This window comes from Siniperca chuatsi, linkage group LG2 (assembly GCF_020085105.1).
Source record: "Siniperca chuatsi isolate FFG_IHB_CAS linkage group LG2, ASM2008510v1, whole genome shotgun sequence".
NCBI lineage: Eukaryota > Metazoa > Chordata > Actinopteri > Centrarchiformes > Sinipercidae > Siniperca > Siniperca chuatsi.
This window is the reverse complement of record NC_058043.1, coordinates 13964270-13978085: the sequence shown is the minus strand read 5'-3', so window position 1 is coordinate 13978085 and position 13816 is coordinate 13964270. Positions and strand designations below refer to the sequence as shown.

The 13816-nt window shown below is 40.5% G+C and overlaps 1 protein-coding gene and 1 long non-coding RNA gene across 2 annotated transcripts in view; one reads left to right on the top strand and one right to left on the bottom strand.

Moving 5' to 3' along the window:
- vgll4b (vestigial-like family member 4b) overlaps window positions 1-13816 on the top strand; it is a 45692-nt gene that overhangs the window by 1496 nt on the left and 30380 nt on the right. The window contains exon 2 of the mRNA XM_044175420.1: window positions 10-83. Within this exon, the coding sequence (XP_044031355.1) occupies window positions 20-83 (64 nt within the window). The 5' untranslated portion in view covers window positions 10-19. The remainder of the gene's footprint in view (window positions 1-9; window positions 84-13816) is intronic.
- Window positions 2262-8345, bottom strand: LOC122866145. Its single transcript, XR_006375620.1, has 2 exons — window positions 6455-8345; window positions 2262-5431 (listed from the first exon to the last, which is right to left on the bottom strand). It is a non-coding gene; the product is annotated as an uncharacterized LOC122866145 (long non-coding RNA).

Below are 13816 nucleotides of genomic sequence, written 5' to 3'. Positions count from 1 at the left end.
GTCCCACAGGCATCCAAGCATGGAGACACCACTGGATGTTCTGTCAAGAGCAGCATCATTTGTTCATGCGAATGAAGAAGAGAGTAAGTTTGATCAGACTACCAGTTCCTCTTGTGTTTGTGTGTCGGTAGAAGTGGAGTTTGGACGCGTGTCTTTTGCTTCCACTCTTTCTGACTGGACTCCGGTGCTGTCAAAAGGTGCATTGTGGACAAACGATTTGTATCATTAGAGTCATGTTAATGTATCGATGAAGTGCAACATTATGTTCAGCCATGAGCCTTGGCCCTGTTTTTTGCCGTAAGACAATAGGCGTCTTTGTGCTGTGCAGGCTTGCAGATACCCAGGCAAATAAGAAGACCAACCGCACTCAACTGCCATCAACGCTGCTTTTTAACCAGCTGCTTGTGTTAACCTGCTTTCACTGGAATCAGGGTGGGGTGGTGCTCTGTCTCATCTGTCTCTACCTCCATTTCAGTGTCTTTCTGTCTCTGTCTTGTTGATCTCCGTCTATCTTGTCCTCTCTTTCATTCTTCTCTCTGCCTCCCTGCCTCTGTCTTCTTCTGTCTTTCCCTTTCTCCTCTCCTAATCATGTCTGAGGACTTCTGGTTTGGTTCTGGTTTGCTGAAAAAGAATTCCTTCTGAGATTAAGGAGAAATGGCCAATCCTTGTCAGCAGGCCTCTCTACACCCAGCAGGCCCCTGAGCTAAGTGAAACCTACAAGGACACTTAACATTCAGCAGATGCCACTGATAATTGATCTTTGGAGGTGGAAGTTTAGTTTGTTTCTCCTCAGCAGATCGTGTGTCATGTATTTAATATTTGCTCTCTGGCTGTGCACTACTCAAACTTAATTTACCGTTGTAGAGGAGGCATTTAAAAAAGCTGAGAGTGACAAGCAGGTGGATTTGTGATTGTTTATGAATTTGTTTGTGCTGTGAAAGAATTTGAAGCTCCTCAAGCATCAGGGAGCACTGTGATTTGATTCTTATAAGGAAGCCAAATAATATACTGAACTGCATTAAGAGAAATGAATATTATAATTTGGTAGAAATCCAAGCTAGTTACTGTTACAACCATTTCACAATGAGAAAACAAGTTCCTTATTTAAAGTTGCCAGTGTTTTTCAGCAATGCATGATAATCGATCAATTTGGAATATACAGTAGTCTGTATATACAGGAAGGTTTTAGATAATCACTTGTGTTCATTGGCGTATTGAGAGACTGGGAATATTTAGAAAGAGCTTCAACTATAACGTCTCCTGTGTCACCAGTTTGTTCCCATAATGCTTCGGCTTAAATGAGATGAATATCAGCTTCCTTGCACTTCTGAGTAAAATGCCATGGGAGCTCTCCTCCCCTCCTCCTCCTCTGCTCCCTCGCTCCCCTGCAGTGTTTTTGTTTTTTCCTCTGCGCTGATGTCACTTTTTGTTGTGGGTCGTGCATGGCCTCTTTGTCCAAAGACAATGCACTCGACCTGTTTCCACAATAGTGCAGAAGAAATGGGTGAGCCAACCAGCCTGCTGAGCTAGTTAACCAACCAGCTAGTCTGCCAAACTAGCTGCGAGTCAGTCAGCTGACCAGGCCAACAGGCGGTTGAATCAATAATCTCTGCCTACTTGTTTGCATTTATGATAAGCCTTTGTAATGCCTGTGCTGCACTTGATACCAGAGCACTTGCCACGGAACAGGGAGAGGCTCGGGCCTTCCTTCACAACAGCCGCTGTAACTCAGAAGGACCAAGCGGGGCTTGTGCTGCAGTTCACAACATTTAGAGCTTGAAATGAAAAGCATTGTTAACTTTTTTAAACCACACTTTGGCGGATAACCCATCCTCTATTGGGAAATGAATTTCTCAGATTATTACACAAACGCTGTCTTGAGGTAAATGGAATTACATTTCATGCATAATGTCCGAGGTCGCGCTGCTTGGCTCTTAAGTGGAAAATATACTACAGTAATATCCCAAAATACATTGTTGGCCTTGGCCCGGATTTATTAAGGCTGCTTGAATGTGAGTGCTTATCTAAAATTAAAACTCTGTCTACGTTAGTTTTTATGAAATTTTGGTCAGTCTTCACTGAGAACTCTGTAAAACCTTTGGGATTTGAAATGACTGTACTTGGAGTTTGCACACATAATACTTGTGATAGGTTGATAGCAGCAACAGCTTTTTTCAGCCCACAGTTATTACAGTTTGAAATATCACAACTTTAAATCTACATTTCCATCCCGCCTTGCAGATTAATGTATTTAGAGCCACTAGTGTAACAGGTTTTTATTACTGTAATGATTCCAGAAGAAGAATACACTGGCCAGTTCGCTTTCCATGCCTTTCACACACAAGGGTGTAATTTCCACTGGGGAGGATAGAAAAGTTGATACACTCATCTTCAAATATTACCACACAGGAATGAAGCTTTAGCAGGGAGAAGCAATGAGTGCTTTTCAGACTTTTTTGCCCCTTGTTTTGCCTCTCAGGCCAGGCTGCCCTAACTGCAGTCTGTATGCAGCCTGAAAGGAAAACCTGCAGGCAAGAATCAGGGCTGAAAACGGTACGTTCACCTCCTCTGCATGTTTTTCAAGCATAGAAATAATTTAATCTATGTTTTTATTTACAATTAATATTCTCCTAAAAAGAACTGAAAATCAATCAAAGATAAGGCAGTAAAGGACAGTGCTCTTTGTAGTAAATATGCAATTACAATTACATTATTTATCACAAATTATTAGATATTAGTTATTTTGTTTTAATACCAGTTAGGAAAAGCATGACAAAAATGTCATCATAATTTATTTGCTAGATTGATATGAATGTATAGAAATAAATTAAGTCCCCTCCACTTCTGCAACCAAACTAATGCCATTAGTTAAACACACACATATATATGCACACACTTTAGCTGGGCTGATCCTTGCTGTCAGTGAGCTTGAACTCCCACCTTCCGGTTGGAGGACAAGCTGTCTGTGAACAACACTAATCACAGGTCTTAAGTCAAATAGTCCTGACCTTGAATATACAGTAATTACACACTTAAAAAAGCAGCAAAGTAATCTGTGCCTTATATTTAACAGTGAATGCGGGGAAAATGCTTAATACTTGCCATCACCTCTCCATAGCAATTTTGGTGTCTACTTGGACGATTTTGCAGTGTGCTCCACCCTTCCTGGAAGCAAACCTGTATTTGAAATCAACCTTAAACAGTCTGAATTGCACTACAGGCCCAGCTCCAAGAACAGCTTGAAATATTTTTGTTTGCAGCTAGTGTTTTCAAAAATATAGCAATTTTTACAATTTTTTTTTTGTTATTTCTTTGGTTTTAGTGCAAATTCAGAGACATTGCCAGTCAGCAGGCCCTGACTATGCTTGTTGGGTCTTGGATGTTAGATGAAAGCCAGTCATTCCAAAGAGGGCCAGTGGTTTAGGGCCCTACTGAAGAGATGGAATATGGATCTTTTGTTTCTGACAGGAACCACAACAAAAGAAGAACTGGTGCCAAGAGAAGGTGGTTGGCTGAGATCTGTTCAGGGCCCTCTGCTCTACTTCTGCACACGCAGAGATACACATGCTGTACACTGAAATCCCACTTGTTTGTTTAGAGGAAACATACACAATCATACACACACACACAATCCCTCCTTCATTGTTATTGTTTCCATAAACTATAACAAGTTATAGTTTGTTCAAAAAACCCCAGTCTTTTCTAACTCATGGTGAAGGGAAGCAGACCATGAAAATAGACCCTTCTATACTGTTCTGTCTAATTATGTGCTGAATAACACTAAGTGGAGGTTGTGGACAACATAATAGGAACACCTTAAAGTATAATACATTCTGATACAACAGTACCGCAAACTGCCGCTTCAGAATTCACCATAGAGCTGATTCAACACCAGTCTCAACAAAGACGGAACATTCTGAGCTTAAATCGTATTCATTGTAAGGATGCATTGGATTGTGTGATTTTGCCAGTTGTTCCTGTTATTTTGTCCATCTCCAGTATAAATATCCGGTCTTAGGTGGGTGTAAGTAAATCTGGTCATTGCTTACTAGTAAATATTTTATTCCCACTATCTAAATTATTCGAACACCGCGTTGCAATAGAGTTGGTCAACTTTGTTAGAACGTCGTCTCCCTTTAGCATTAGACAGCTGGGTAATCTGATTTAAAATGTATTCACACACTAACATGGTATTTCTTGGCTCAAAGTGAGGCAGAGGTGGTACCTTAGCCATGGCCTACTGAACCTTGATTTATTTTTGAAGCCTATGCTAGCAGCATGGCTCTAGGGATGGCAATATCGGTTTGTTGTTCGGCCCACCACTTTGGTCCAGACTGAAATATCTCAACAAAAATTTGATGGATTCCCTTGAAATACTGATTCATGATCCCCAGAGGATGAATCCTATTGACTCTGGTGATCCCCTGACTTTTAATCTAGTGCCATCATAAGGTCAAATTTTTTTTGTCCAATACGTTTGTTTATGACCAAATGTCAGCCTCAACTGTACTTTGTGTTTAGTGGTAATTAGCAATTGTTAGCATGCTAACACACTAAACCGAGACAGTGAACATGGTAAACATTATACCTGCTAAACAGCGTGTTAGCATCGTCATTGTATTGTATCATGTTAGCATGCTGACGTAAGCATTTAGCTCAAAGCACCACTGTGCCTAAGTACAGCCTCGCAGAGCCGATAGCATGTCTGTAGACTATAAGTCGTGTTTTGATAGGAACATAAATTTAAACATGTGACAGGTCAGATGCCTGGGCAAATTCACAAAGCTCTTACTTTGCTTATTGGAAGCCCCGGGTACGACTGAGCAACTTAGCTGTTATAAAAAATGTAACTGAATCTGGTCCTTGCTGGATTTCCATCCCTTTAATCTAAATTTGGACAGTGTTGTATTGTCTATGTTTATCGTTTTTATGTTCATAGAATAGATTTGATGAAATCTGATATCAACATTGGGCAGGCAAACTGTAATTCAGTCTGGTCAATGTGATCATATACTGCAGGTCCACACTGAGGTGGACCAGACTAGCAGAGATAATCTCATCCTGTCGTAGTCCTAGTCTTGGGTGTCCTCACTTTAAGTTGTATATGAATGAACTACTGCAAGCTTGGTTAATCAGATTTTGCACATTTGAAATCTTTTAAGGGTGGCTTGGTAGTCCTCTCAGTAAGTGAGCAGTCGAGACTAGTCAGAGCTTGTCGATGCTCTGTGGTGTACAGTCAGATCAACACTGAAAGTGAAATCGAAAAGCTTGCATCATGGCACTTTGTCTAGCTATACCTTGCTGGAGGCAAACAGCATTCGAGGTAATTTGACCAAGGATTTGTGCCTGTGGGTGGGATGGGTTGGATTTTTGGGTGTGTTTAGGGCTTTTTCAGCAAGGAGTGGGTTTGCCCTCCAGTCTGTCCAGGTTTCTGACATAAACAACAATATAAAACAATACATAATATGTAAGCATACAAATAATGAGCAGCATAACTCCGACTGTGTAACTCATCTTCCCTGCATGGCTTGTTAAGGTGTTTTGAAGTTATGAGAGCTTAAACTTTAACACGTGATTTGGTCCTTGGATGGAAGTAACCCAGCTAGTCACAACAAAAAGAAGGTGAGTTTTAATGCAATTTAGACAGCTAATAATGTCTTTTTAAAGGACTGCTAAAACCAGTGTGAACTCTCGTCTTTTCCATGGTTAAATATTCCCTGTGGCACACGCTACATGTGTCTGTTGTTTATTTAACCTACATCTGTTTGACAGTGTTAAAGGAATAGTTTGATAGTTCCTGGAACTAGGACTCTAGGAAGTCACTGCATCTTGTCGTTTTTACGCATTAGTTTTTGTACGAATTAAACAAATGATTAGTTTGTGAGCTTTAGAGGTGCTGGTAGGCTTATTTTTTAACCTTTGGACAGAGCTAAGCTAGCTGTTTCCCCATGCTTCCAGTCTTTATGCTGAGCTAAACTAAGATTACCATCTTCTGGCTGTAGCTCCATGTATACCGTACAAATATGAGAGTGGTATCAATCTTTTCAGTTAACTCTCTGCAACAAAGTGAATAAGCGTATTTCACAAAATATCGAAAATATTCCTTTAACAAAACATAGCACCTGTGGTACTTTTACTACTTAAATAGATTAAAAGTAGTAACTGTAAATAATAAACAAATACTAAGAGCTAAGCGACCCATTCAGATTTAATATCACTTGGCCCAGAATGTGAGTAGTACCGGTGAAGTTTTTGTCAGAGTTGAATCTTCACACACAATAAAATTTACTGTGCTGTACTTTTTAAACTGTCAGCCCCAGTCTTTGGCAGTAAAGATACAAACCTCCCTAATGATGTCACTGATGCCCGAGGAGGAATCTACTGCAGCTCCATTTCTATCTTAACAACTTAAATCATTCTTAGACAAATAGATAATAAAATGTAATGATCTGACCTGACAGCAGCACGTTTTTCTGCATCTGCGAGGTTAGTCCCGTGACACAGCTGTACTACAGCCTACACGTAGGCTCAGTCTCTATCACTGATGAACTTCCTTTCTACTTGACTTTCAAAGGAACACATCATTAGACAAGGTGCTGCTGCCACCACTGAACAAACTACTATTTGCCCTGTAATTAAATGAATGGACATGCACTGATCTGTGTGTGAGTGGGTGACTGACTATAATTTATGACTAAACGTTCATGGGAGAAGTCTGCAGCAAACATAACAGTCATAAACAAAACAGTAGGGGACAATGTGGTGCACACTGGCATCTAGTGTGGTTGTTTATGAATGCTGTAATTTTTGTGTGTTTGCTCAAATTTGAGTGTGCATGCAATAAAAGTTGAATAACTGAGGTATATGCATGAAAGACTTATTGTATTGTCTCAATCATCACCAGTGTTTTATTGCCTATTTTCCTATCAGCTCCCCAGTCAGTATCTGTTGCCTTTTTTTAAATAAATGGGGTACTATGATGTCATTTACCGTTAACAGTGTTTGAGTTATCGCCTGCTATCAGTGTGTGTGTGTGTGTGTGTGTGTGTGTGTGTGTGTGTGAGAGTGAAGGAGTCTGCAGTAGATAAGCCTTGGTTATCAGCAAAGTTTTTATCAGTGCTAATACATATGCTTGTGGATGACTAGGTCAAAGTGATATACAGACGATGTACAGAGTAACACTCGTCCCACTTTATTGTTACACTCCTGCTCTTCTTCTCTCACACCCATTTTATCTCTTTTTTTCTAATCACAGAAGACATTTACAGTATGTGAGGTACTACTGTAGGAATCCTGCCATTGCCCTTGACTGAGGCACTGGCCTCAAAACAGGAGTTGGTGCACTGTGGGTCTACCCACTGCTCCTAAATGGTTATGGTGGATCTAATGATTGCACTGTCAGTGATGTTGCTAGGTATGCGTCCTGCGTCTCTGATGCGTTAAAATCTGAAAGGACACAGTAAACTCACAACATCCAAAATGTGAAGTAAGGAAAGTATGTTAAGTACAGAAATACAGTTTATCATTATGGATTATATTCATGCCAAATTGACAAGAAAACTGTCGACATATGATGCCTTTTATCTTGTGTTTCTAGAGTGTTTTTGCGGACACGTAAGGAATTTGTTAATATGTCGTATTTCTTAAAGGGAGTTTGGCATAAAATTTTCCCAGGGAGCCTCAGTTTAATTCAAACTGCTAATACTGTATGTAGCCTATATATATATATTTTTTATGTTTTGTCACCACTACTTTTTAACATTTATTCACCCATAAAAAGCTTATATTTCTCCATATAAGATGACCTCCTCTTTCTGCCAGCTGCTGCAGAGTATTTACAGATTTGGGATTTTATTTGTTTGATTTTCAGATACATATTGGCAGTATTCTGTCATAGTGTGTTTTTTTTTTTATGATAATGACTGGTTGGTTGCTCAGTTCCAATCAACATCTATTTGATGTTTGTTAGGACATGACAAGTCAGTAGTTACTTTTCCTAAACTTGAGCCGTAGATCATTGGTCAGTCTGCTCATTCTTTGGACTCATGACTGTTTTACTGCATGTACTGTGTTGTTACATTAATAAGTAACTTTTTTATCTTATTATCGCTAAATGCTTTTATAATTTGTCAAATGATAGAACATTTTCTCATTTGCCACATCCTGGTCTGAAAATACTGAATTGTATAAAGACTAGAAACAATTTCCTTCCTGGAATCTCTGCCTGGCAACCTCACAGTGATGACAAGACTACAGGAAGTCACTGCGCCGGGCCAAGACACACTTTAGTTTTTGTGCTGCTTAAATTAATTGTTAATTAGTGAATCTTAGAGGTGCTTTGTTACCTTTGGACAGAGCCAGGCTAGCTGTGCCCCTCTGTTTTCAGTCTTTATGCTAAGCTAAGCTAAGATAACTGACTACTGGTTGTAGCTTCATATTGAGCAGACAGTCTTAAGTGTGGTATCAATCTTCTCATCTCACTCTTGGCAAGAAATGGAATAAGTGCATTTCATAAAATGTCGAACTATTGCTTTAACAAATTGAACCACTATAACAAGTGTATATTTATAAGTGTATTTGTTTTGTTTCTTTCAAAAGGAATGGGGATTAGGGTTTAGAAAGGCTCATTACATGTACGGGGCACTCCAAAGGTGGGTTGTCTGTGCTGCTCACTGGACAATCATACTATTCAAGGAGACTTTGGTTTAAATGTAAACTGTGCTTATTCAAGATCAATGAAAAGCTGGTTGTGGGAAGTGACAGCTACCCAGTCACTCCTCCTTACCATCAGTCTATCTCTTGTTGTCTTACCCTCCTCCCACATTCATCTTTCTGTGCCTCTAGATACACTTCCCTCTGCAGTTTAACTTACTAGTCATTTGAACGCTGCACACACACACATACACAAACACATGCACACACACAAACGTCCTTGTCACTGCTTTGTTAAGTGTCGTGGTTCAGTGGGCGGCCATTGACAAGAATAGTGGGGCAAGGGGTCACAAGGTCAAAGGTCAAGTGTCAAAGGGTCACAAGATTAAATACAATCGACCCTTGTTTTTCTCTACGCACAGCATTTCTGTTTTGCACTTTCACTAAAAGTGCAAAACAGATGTGGCTACTTTTCTTAATATTGGCTAAAAAACTCAAGTCCTACATTCGCTCTCAGTAAATGCCACGCTTGTTGGTCCCATACCAGCTCTGCTGTCTTAGCGAGGGAACTTTTTCTCAAAGCTCTGCTGACCACACATACTTTACATTCCTCTCTTTTTTGATAGCACTCGCCATAGTTACTCAGAATGAAATGAAACAGGATTGCACTGCCTCTCACAAAAAAACAGTTAACCTTTATAGTGCTAAAAAAGTATTACTGCTGCATTTTCCTTGTGAATAGTGAAGTCAGCTGATTTGATTAATGACTTCAGAATTGTATTATCCCATATGTGCAGGCATTCAAAAAGAAACGTTAGCGTGCAACATAAAAACACAACAGATTTAGAGTATTTATTGCATTTAAACTTCTTTTGGGTTTATGTAGACACATTTAAAGAAATCATTATGTAGTTATTGGCTTTCACTATCTCCTAATTTAATGTTTATTTAAATTTTCAAAGGGGATTTTCAAGGTGATTTAGTCCAAGAATATCAATTCTCTTGAAGAAGATAAGAAGGGTGGTACATGGTAATACCTGTGAACATACTCCTCTCAGAAAAGTATGTATTGTATTTGTAGCATCCAGTGATAAGGTTCTGTTGACAACATTTGAGCATGCCGAGGCTGTAATCCAGGCACAGATGCAGAACATGAGTAGTAATGGTGCAGAGCCTGCCGTCCTATGTACGAGCAGTCTTGGGCAATAAATGATAAGCCCCTGGGGTCAATTTGTTACTAGCTAATTGTTAGAATGACAAGAATGTTGTCACAATGTGACTGATCATTTTCCATCACCTGAAATCTGTTTGGTGTTATATATTTGAAATGCTTGATCTTCCTTTAATTAACAACAAAACAGATCAACCAGCCTCAAAATTTTCATGTGAAAGTTGGATAACCTATTTGGATACATGTGTTTTCCAAATTTTAGTTTGAAAGAGTGAATGTTCTGTTGAAAACAGGTGTCACTGCTGTGCACAAGATATCCTTTACACCTTTCCTGTTACCATATGAGACATCAGAGTCTCAGCTCGCTGCTCAGAAAAGATTTGCATCTCACAAACGGATGGTTATAAGTATGGTTGCATATCTAACCTCATGTTGGCAGAGTGTGGGTGCAGCCTCATTTTTTGTTTTCTTTATGTTGTAAGCAAGGTTTGGCTGGCTCGCTGGAAGGGAGGAGTAGGTGGAAGGAGGGAGAGCACTTATGATTAGAGACAGAGAGGGGGGAAAAGATTTGGAGGAAAGAAGAGGTTCAGGATGGACATTTAACAAAGGCTGCCAAAGCCTGATATTGCATTGTAAGAGAAGAGCTTTGTTAAATCGATAGAGCAAGAAGTGCAGATAGCATAAGAGCTAACAGGAAAAAAGAGCAGATAGACAGGTCGGTTTGAAAGAAAAGTGAGACAGTTTGCTCAAATGATAAAAGAGAAGCAGGACAGATAGGCTACAAGGAAGAGGACACAGATGACTTAGATGTCTTGGGTGTGTGAAAACACTTTGCACAGTCCTCAGCTGGCTTATCTTGTTTCTGTCACTGCAGATTATATAACAATACTGAGAAACCATAATGATTGTTGACAATAGTACACAGGTGCTCTGGGCTCCTATTAAGTGGCACTACTATGTGATATTAGAGTTCAGAAACTACCTACTTGTAAAATGTAAAAACAGTGGTCCAACAATGATGGGAATGACACAGATGCTTCCACTTTCTGACATAATGGCTTGTTAGAGATGCAAGGTCCCTGCACGATCTGAACAGTTTTTACCTTACGACACAGGACAGTGATCCCCAATCTGAATGGTGTGCAATAACCGTCAAAGTCCATGTGATCCACATTCCAGTTGAGTCAAATGTGTGGACTTTGATGGTTGTGGCAGAAAGCTACTGTACACTGACCATGGCTTGGGACTTTAATACAACTTAGAAGAATGATATTATGATATCAATATTTACATTAACAGATCTCGGGGATTGCAACTAACACCAATCAGTAATCTGTGATGTTATACCGATGTACAGCATTGAGCTACTCCACTGACATTTAAATGGAGGTCACTTATGCCGACCAAACTCTCACAAGGCATAGAAACACTTTATATCAGGGGGCGTCCCGTGGCCTAGTGGTTAAGACATGTCGCTTACCATATAACCGCAACGTCCGCGGTTTGATTCTGACCAAGGAAATTTGTCACAACCCCCTCCCCCCTATTTTCTGTCTATATCTACACTGTATGCTGCGCAATAACTGCAAAATTCCCAAGAAAAATCTTTAAAAAGATTTTCAATCAAAGATTAAATTCTGATTATCCCCCTTTAAACAGAAAACACAATATAAAGCATATTACAGTCTAAAAACAGTATTACTGATGTTTGATGGGACATGACACAAAAAGCAGGACATTTTGTGTTTGAAAGATTTGGAAAGATCTTAAGCATTCACAGTATCTTGTGTCTACCATTAGTAGCTACTGTATCATATTCTCATATTCTTGATTAATAAATAAATATTTTTGTATATAAGGTTTAAAAGTGTTAGAAGTTGACCATGTGTGTATCTTAGTAGCCACGACATCTGCACCTAGTTTTATGAGAAAAAAAATGCAATGACATAATGGTTGAAATTGAACATACCCACAGCAAGTGAAGGCGGGACCGGTGTTTAATGTTAAACAAAACCTTAGATTTGTTAACCATCTGCCACACACACGCACACATACACACAGACAACACAAAGGTGGGAAATGACTGAATAGTCATTATCATTGTTTCGGTGTAGCAACCTGATATTTCCTCTTCTGTAGGTGTGTGTTGAGGATTTTTTTATCCAAGCGTACCCAGGAACCTTCTGTAATGGTGTCTCGTTGCAGCTGTGTAATTTTGCCCCTGAATGCTAGTAACGTGATGTAAGTGTCTTCACAGAAAGCTGAACTTCTGTTTGTTCCCTGGTGGCAGGACTCACACCAATTAACTTCATGTCCTCTCTCACTACATCCATAAATCTCCCCTTTGGTCTTCCTCTAGACCTCCTGCCTGGCAGCTCCAACCTCAGCATCCTTCTACCAATATATTCACAGTCTCTCCTCTGAACATGTCCAAACCACCTCAATCTGGCCTCTTTGACTTTATCTCCAAAACATCTAACATGAACTGTCCCTCTGATGTACTCATTCCTGATCCTGTCCATCCTCGTCACTCCCAAAGAGAACCTCAACATCTTAAGCTCTGCTACCTCCAGCTCTGCCTCTTCTCTTTTCTTCAGTGCCACTGTCTCTAAGCTGTACAACATCGCTGGTCTCACCACCGTCTTGAACACCTTTCCTTTCATTCTTGCTGATACTCTCTTATCACACAACACACCTGACACTTTTCTCCACCCGTTCCAACCTGCTTGCACTTGCCTCTTCACCTCTTTTCCACAGTCTCCATTGCTCTGAACCGTTGACCCTAAGTACTTAAAGTCCTGCACCTTCTTCACCTCTGCTCCCTGTAACCTCACCGTTCCACCTGGGTCCCTCTCATTGACACACATGTATTTTGTCTTACTGCGGCTAAGCTTCATTCCTCTGTTTTCCAGAGCAGACCTCCATCTCTCTAGATTTTCCTCCACCTGCTCCCTGCTCTCACTACAAATCACAATGTCATCCGCAAACATCATAGTCCATGGAGATTCCTGTCTAACCTCATCTGTCAGCCTGTCCATCACCAGAGCAAACAAGAAGGGGCTCAGAGCCGATCCTTGATGCAGACCCACCTCCACCTTGAACTCCTCTGTCACACCTACAGCACACCTCATCACGGTCTTACAGCTCTCATACATGTCCTGCACCACTCTAACATACTTCTCTGCCACTCCAGACTTCCTCATACAATACCACAGCTCCTCTCTCGGCACCCTGTCATACGCTTCCTCTAAATCTACGAAGACACAATGCAACTCCCTATGACCTTCTCTGTACTTCTCCATCAGCATCCTCAAAGCAAATACTGCATCTGTTGTACTCTTTCTAGGCATGAAACCATATTGCTGCTCACAAATGCTCACCTCTGCCCTTAGCCTAGCTTCCACTACTCTTTCCCACAACTTCATTGTATGGCTCATCGGCTTTATTCCTCTGTAGTTGCCACAGCTCTGCACATCTCCCTTGTTCTTAAAAATTGGCACCAGTACACTTCTCCTCCATTCCTCGGGCATCCTCTCACTCTCCAAGATCTTGTTAAACAAACTAGTCAGAAGCTCTACTGCCACCTCTCCTAGACACTTCCATACTTCCACAGGTATGTCATCAGGACCAACTGCCTTTCCACTCTTCATCCTCTTCAACATCCTCCTCACTTCACTCTTGCTAATCTTTGCTACTTCCTGCTCCACACCAGTCACCTCTTCTACTCTTCGTTCCCTTTAATTTTCCTCATTCATCAACTCTTCAAAGTACTCCTTCCATCTTCCCATCACACTCCTGGCACCTGTCAATACATTTCCATCCTTATCTTTAATCACCCTAACCTGCTGCACATCCTTCCCATCTCTATCTCTTTGTCTGGCCAACCTGTACAAATCCAGCTCTCCCTCTTTAGTGTCCAACCTAGCATACAAGTCCTCATATGCTCTTTGTTTGGCCTTTGCCACCTCTACCTTCACCTTACGCTGCATCTCC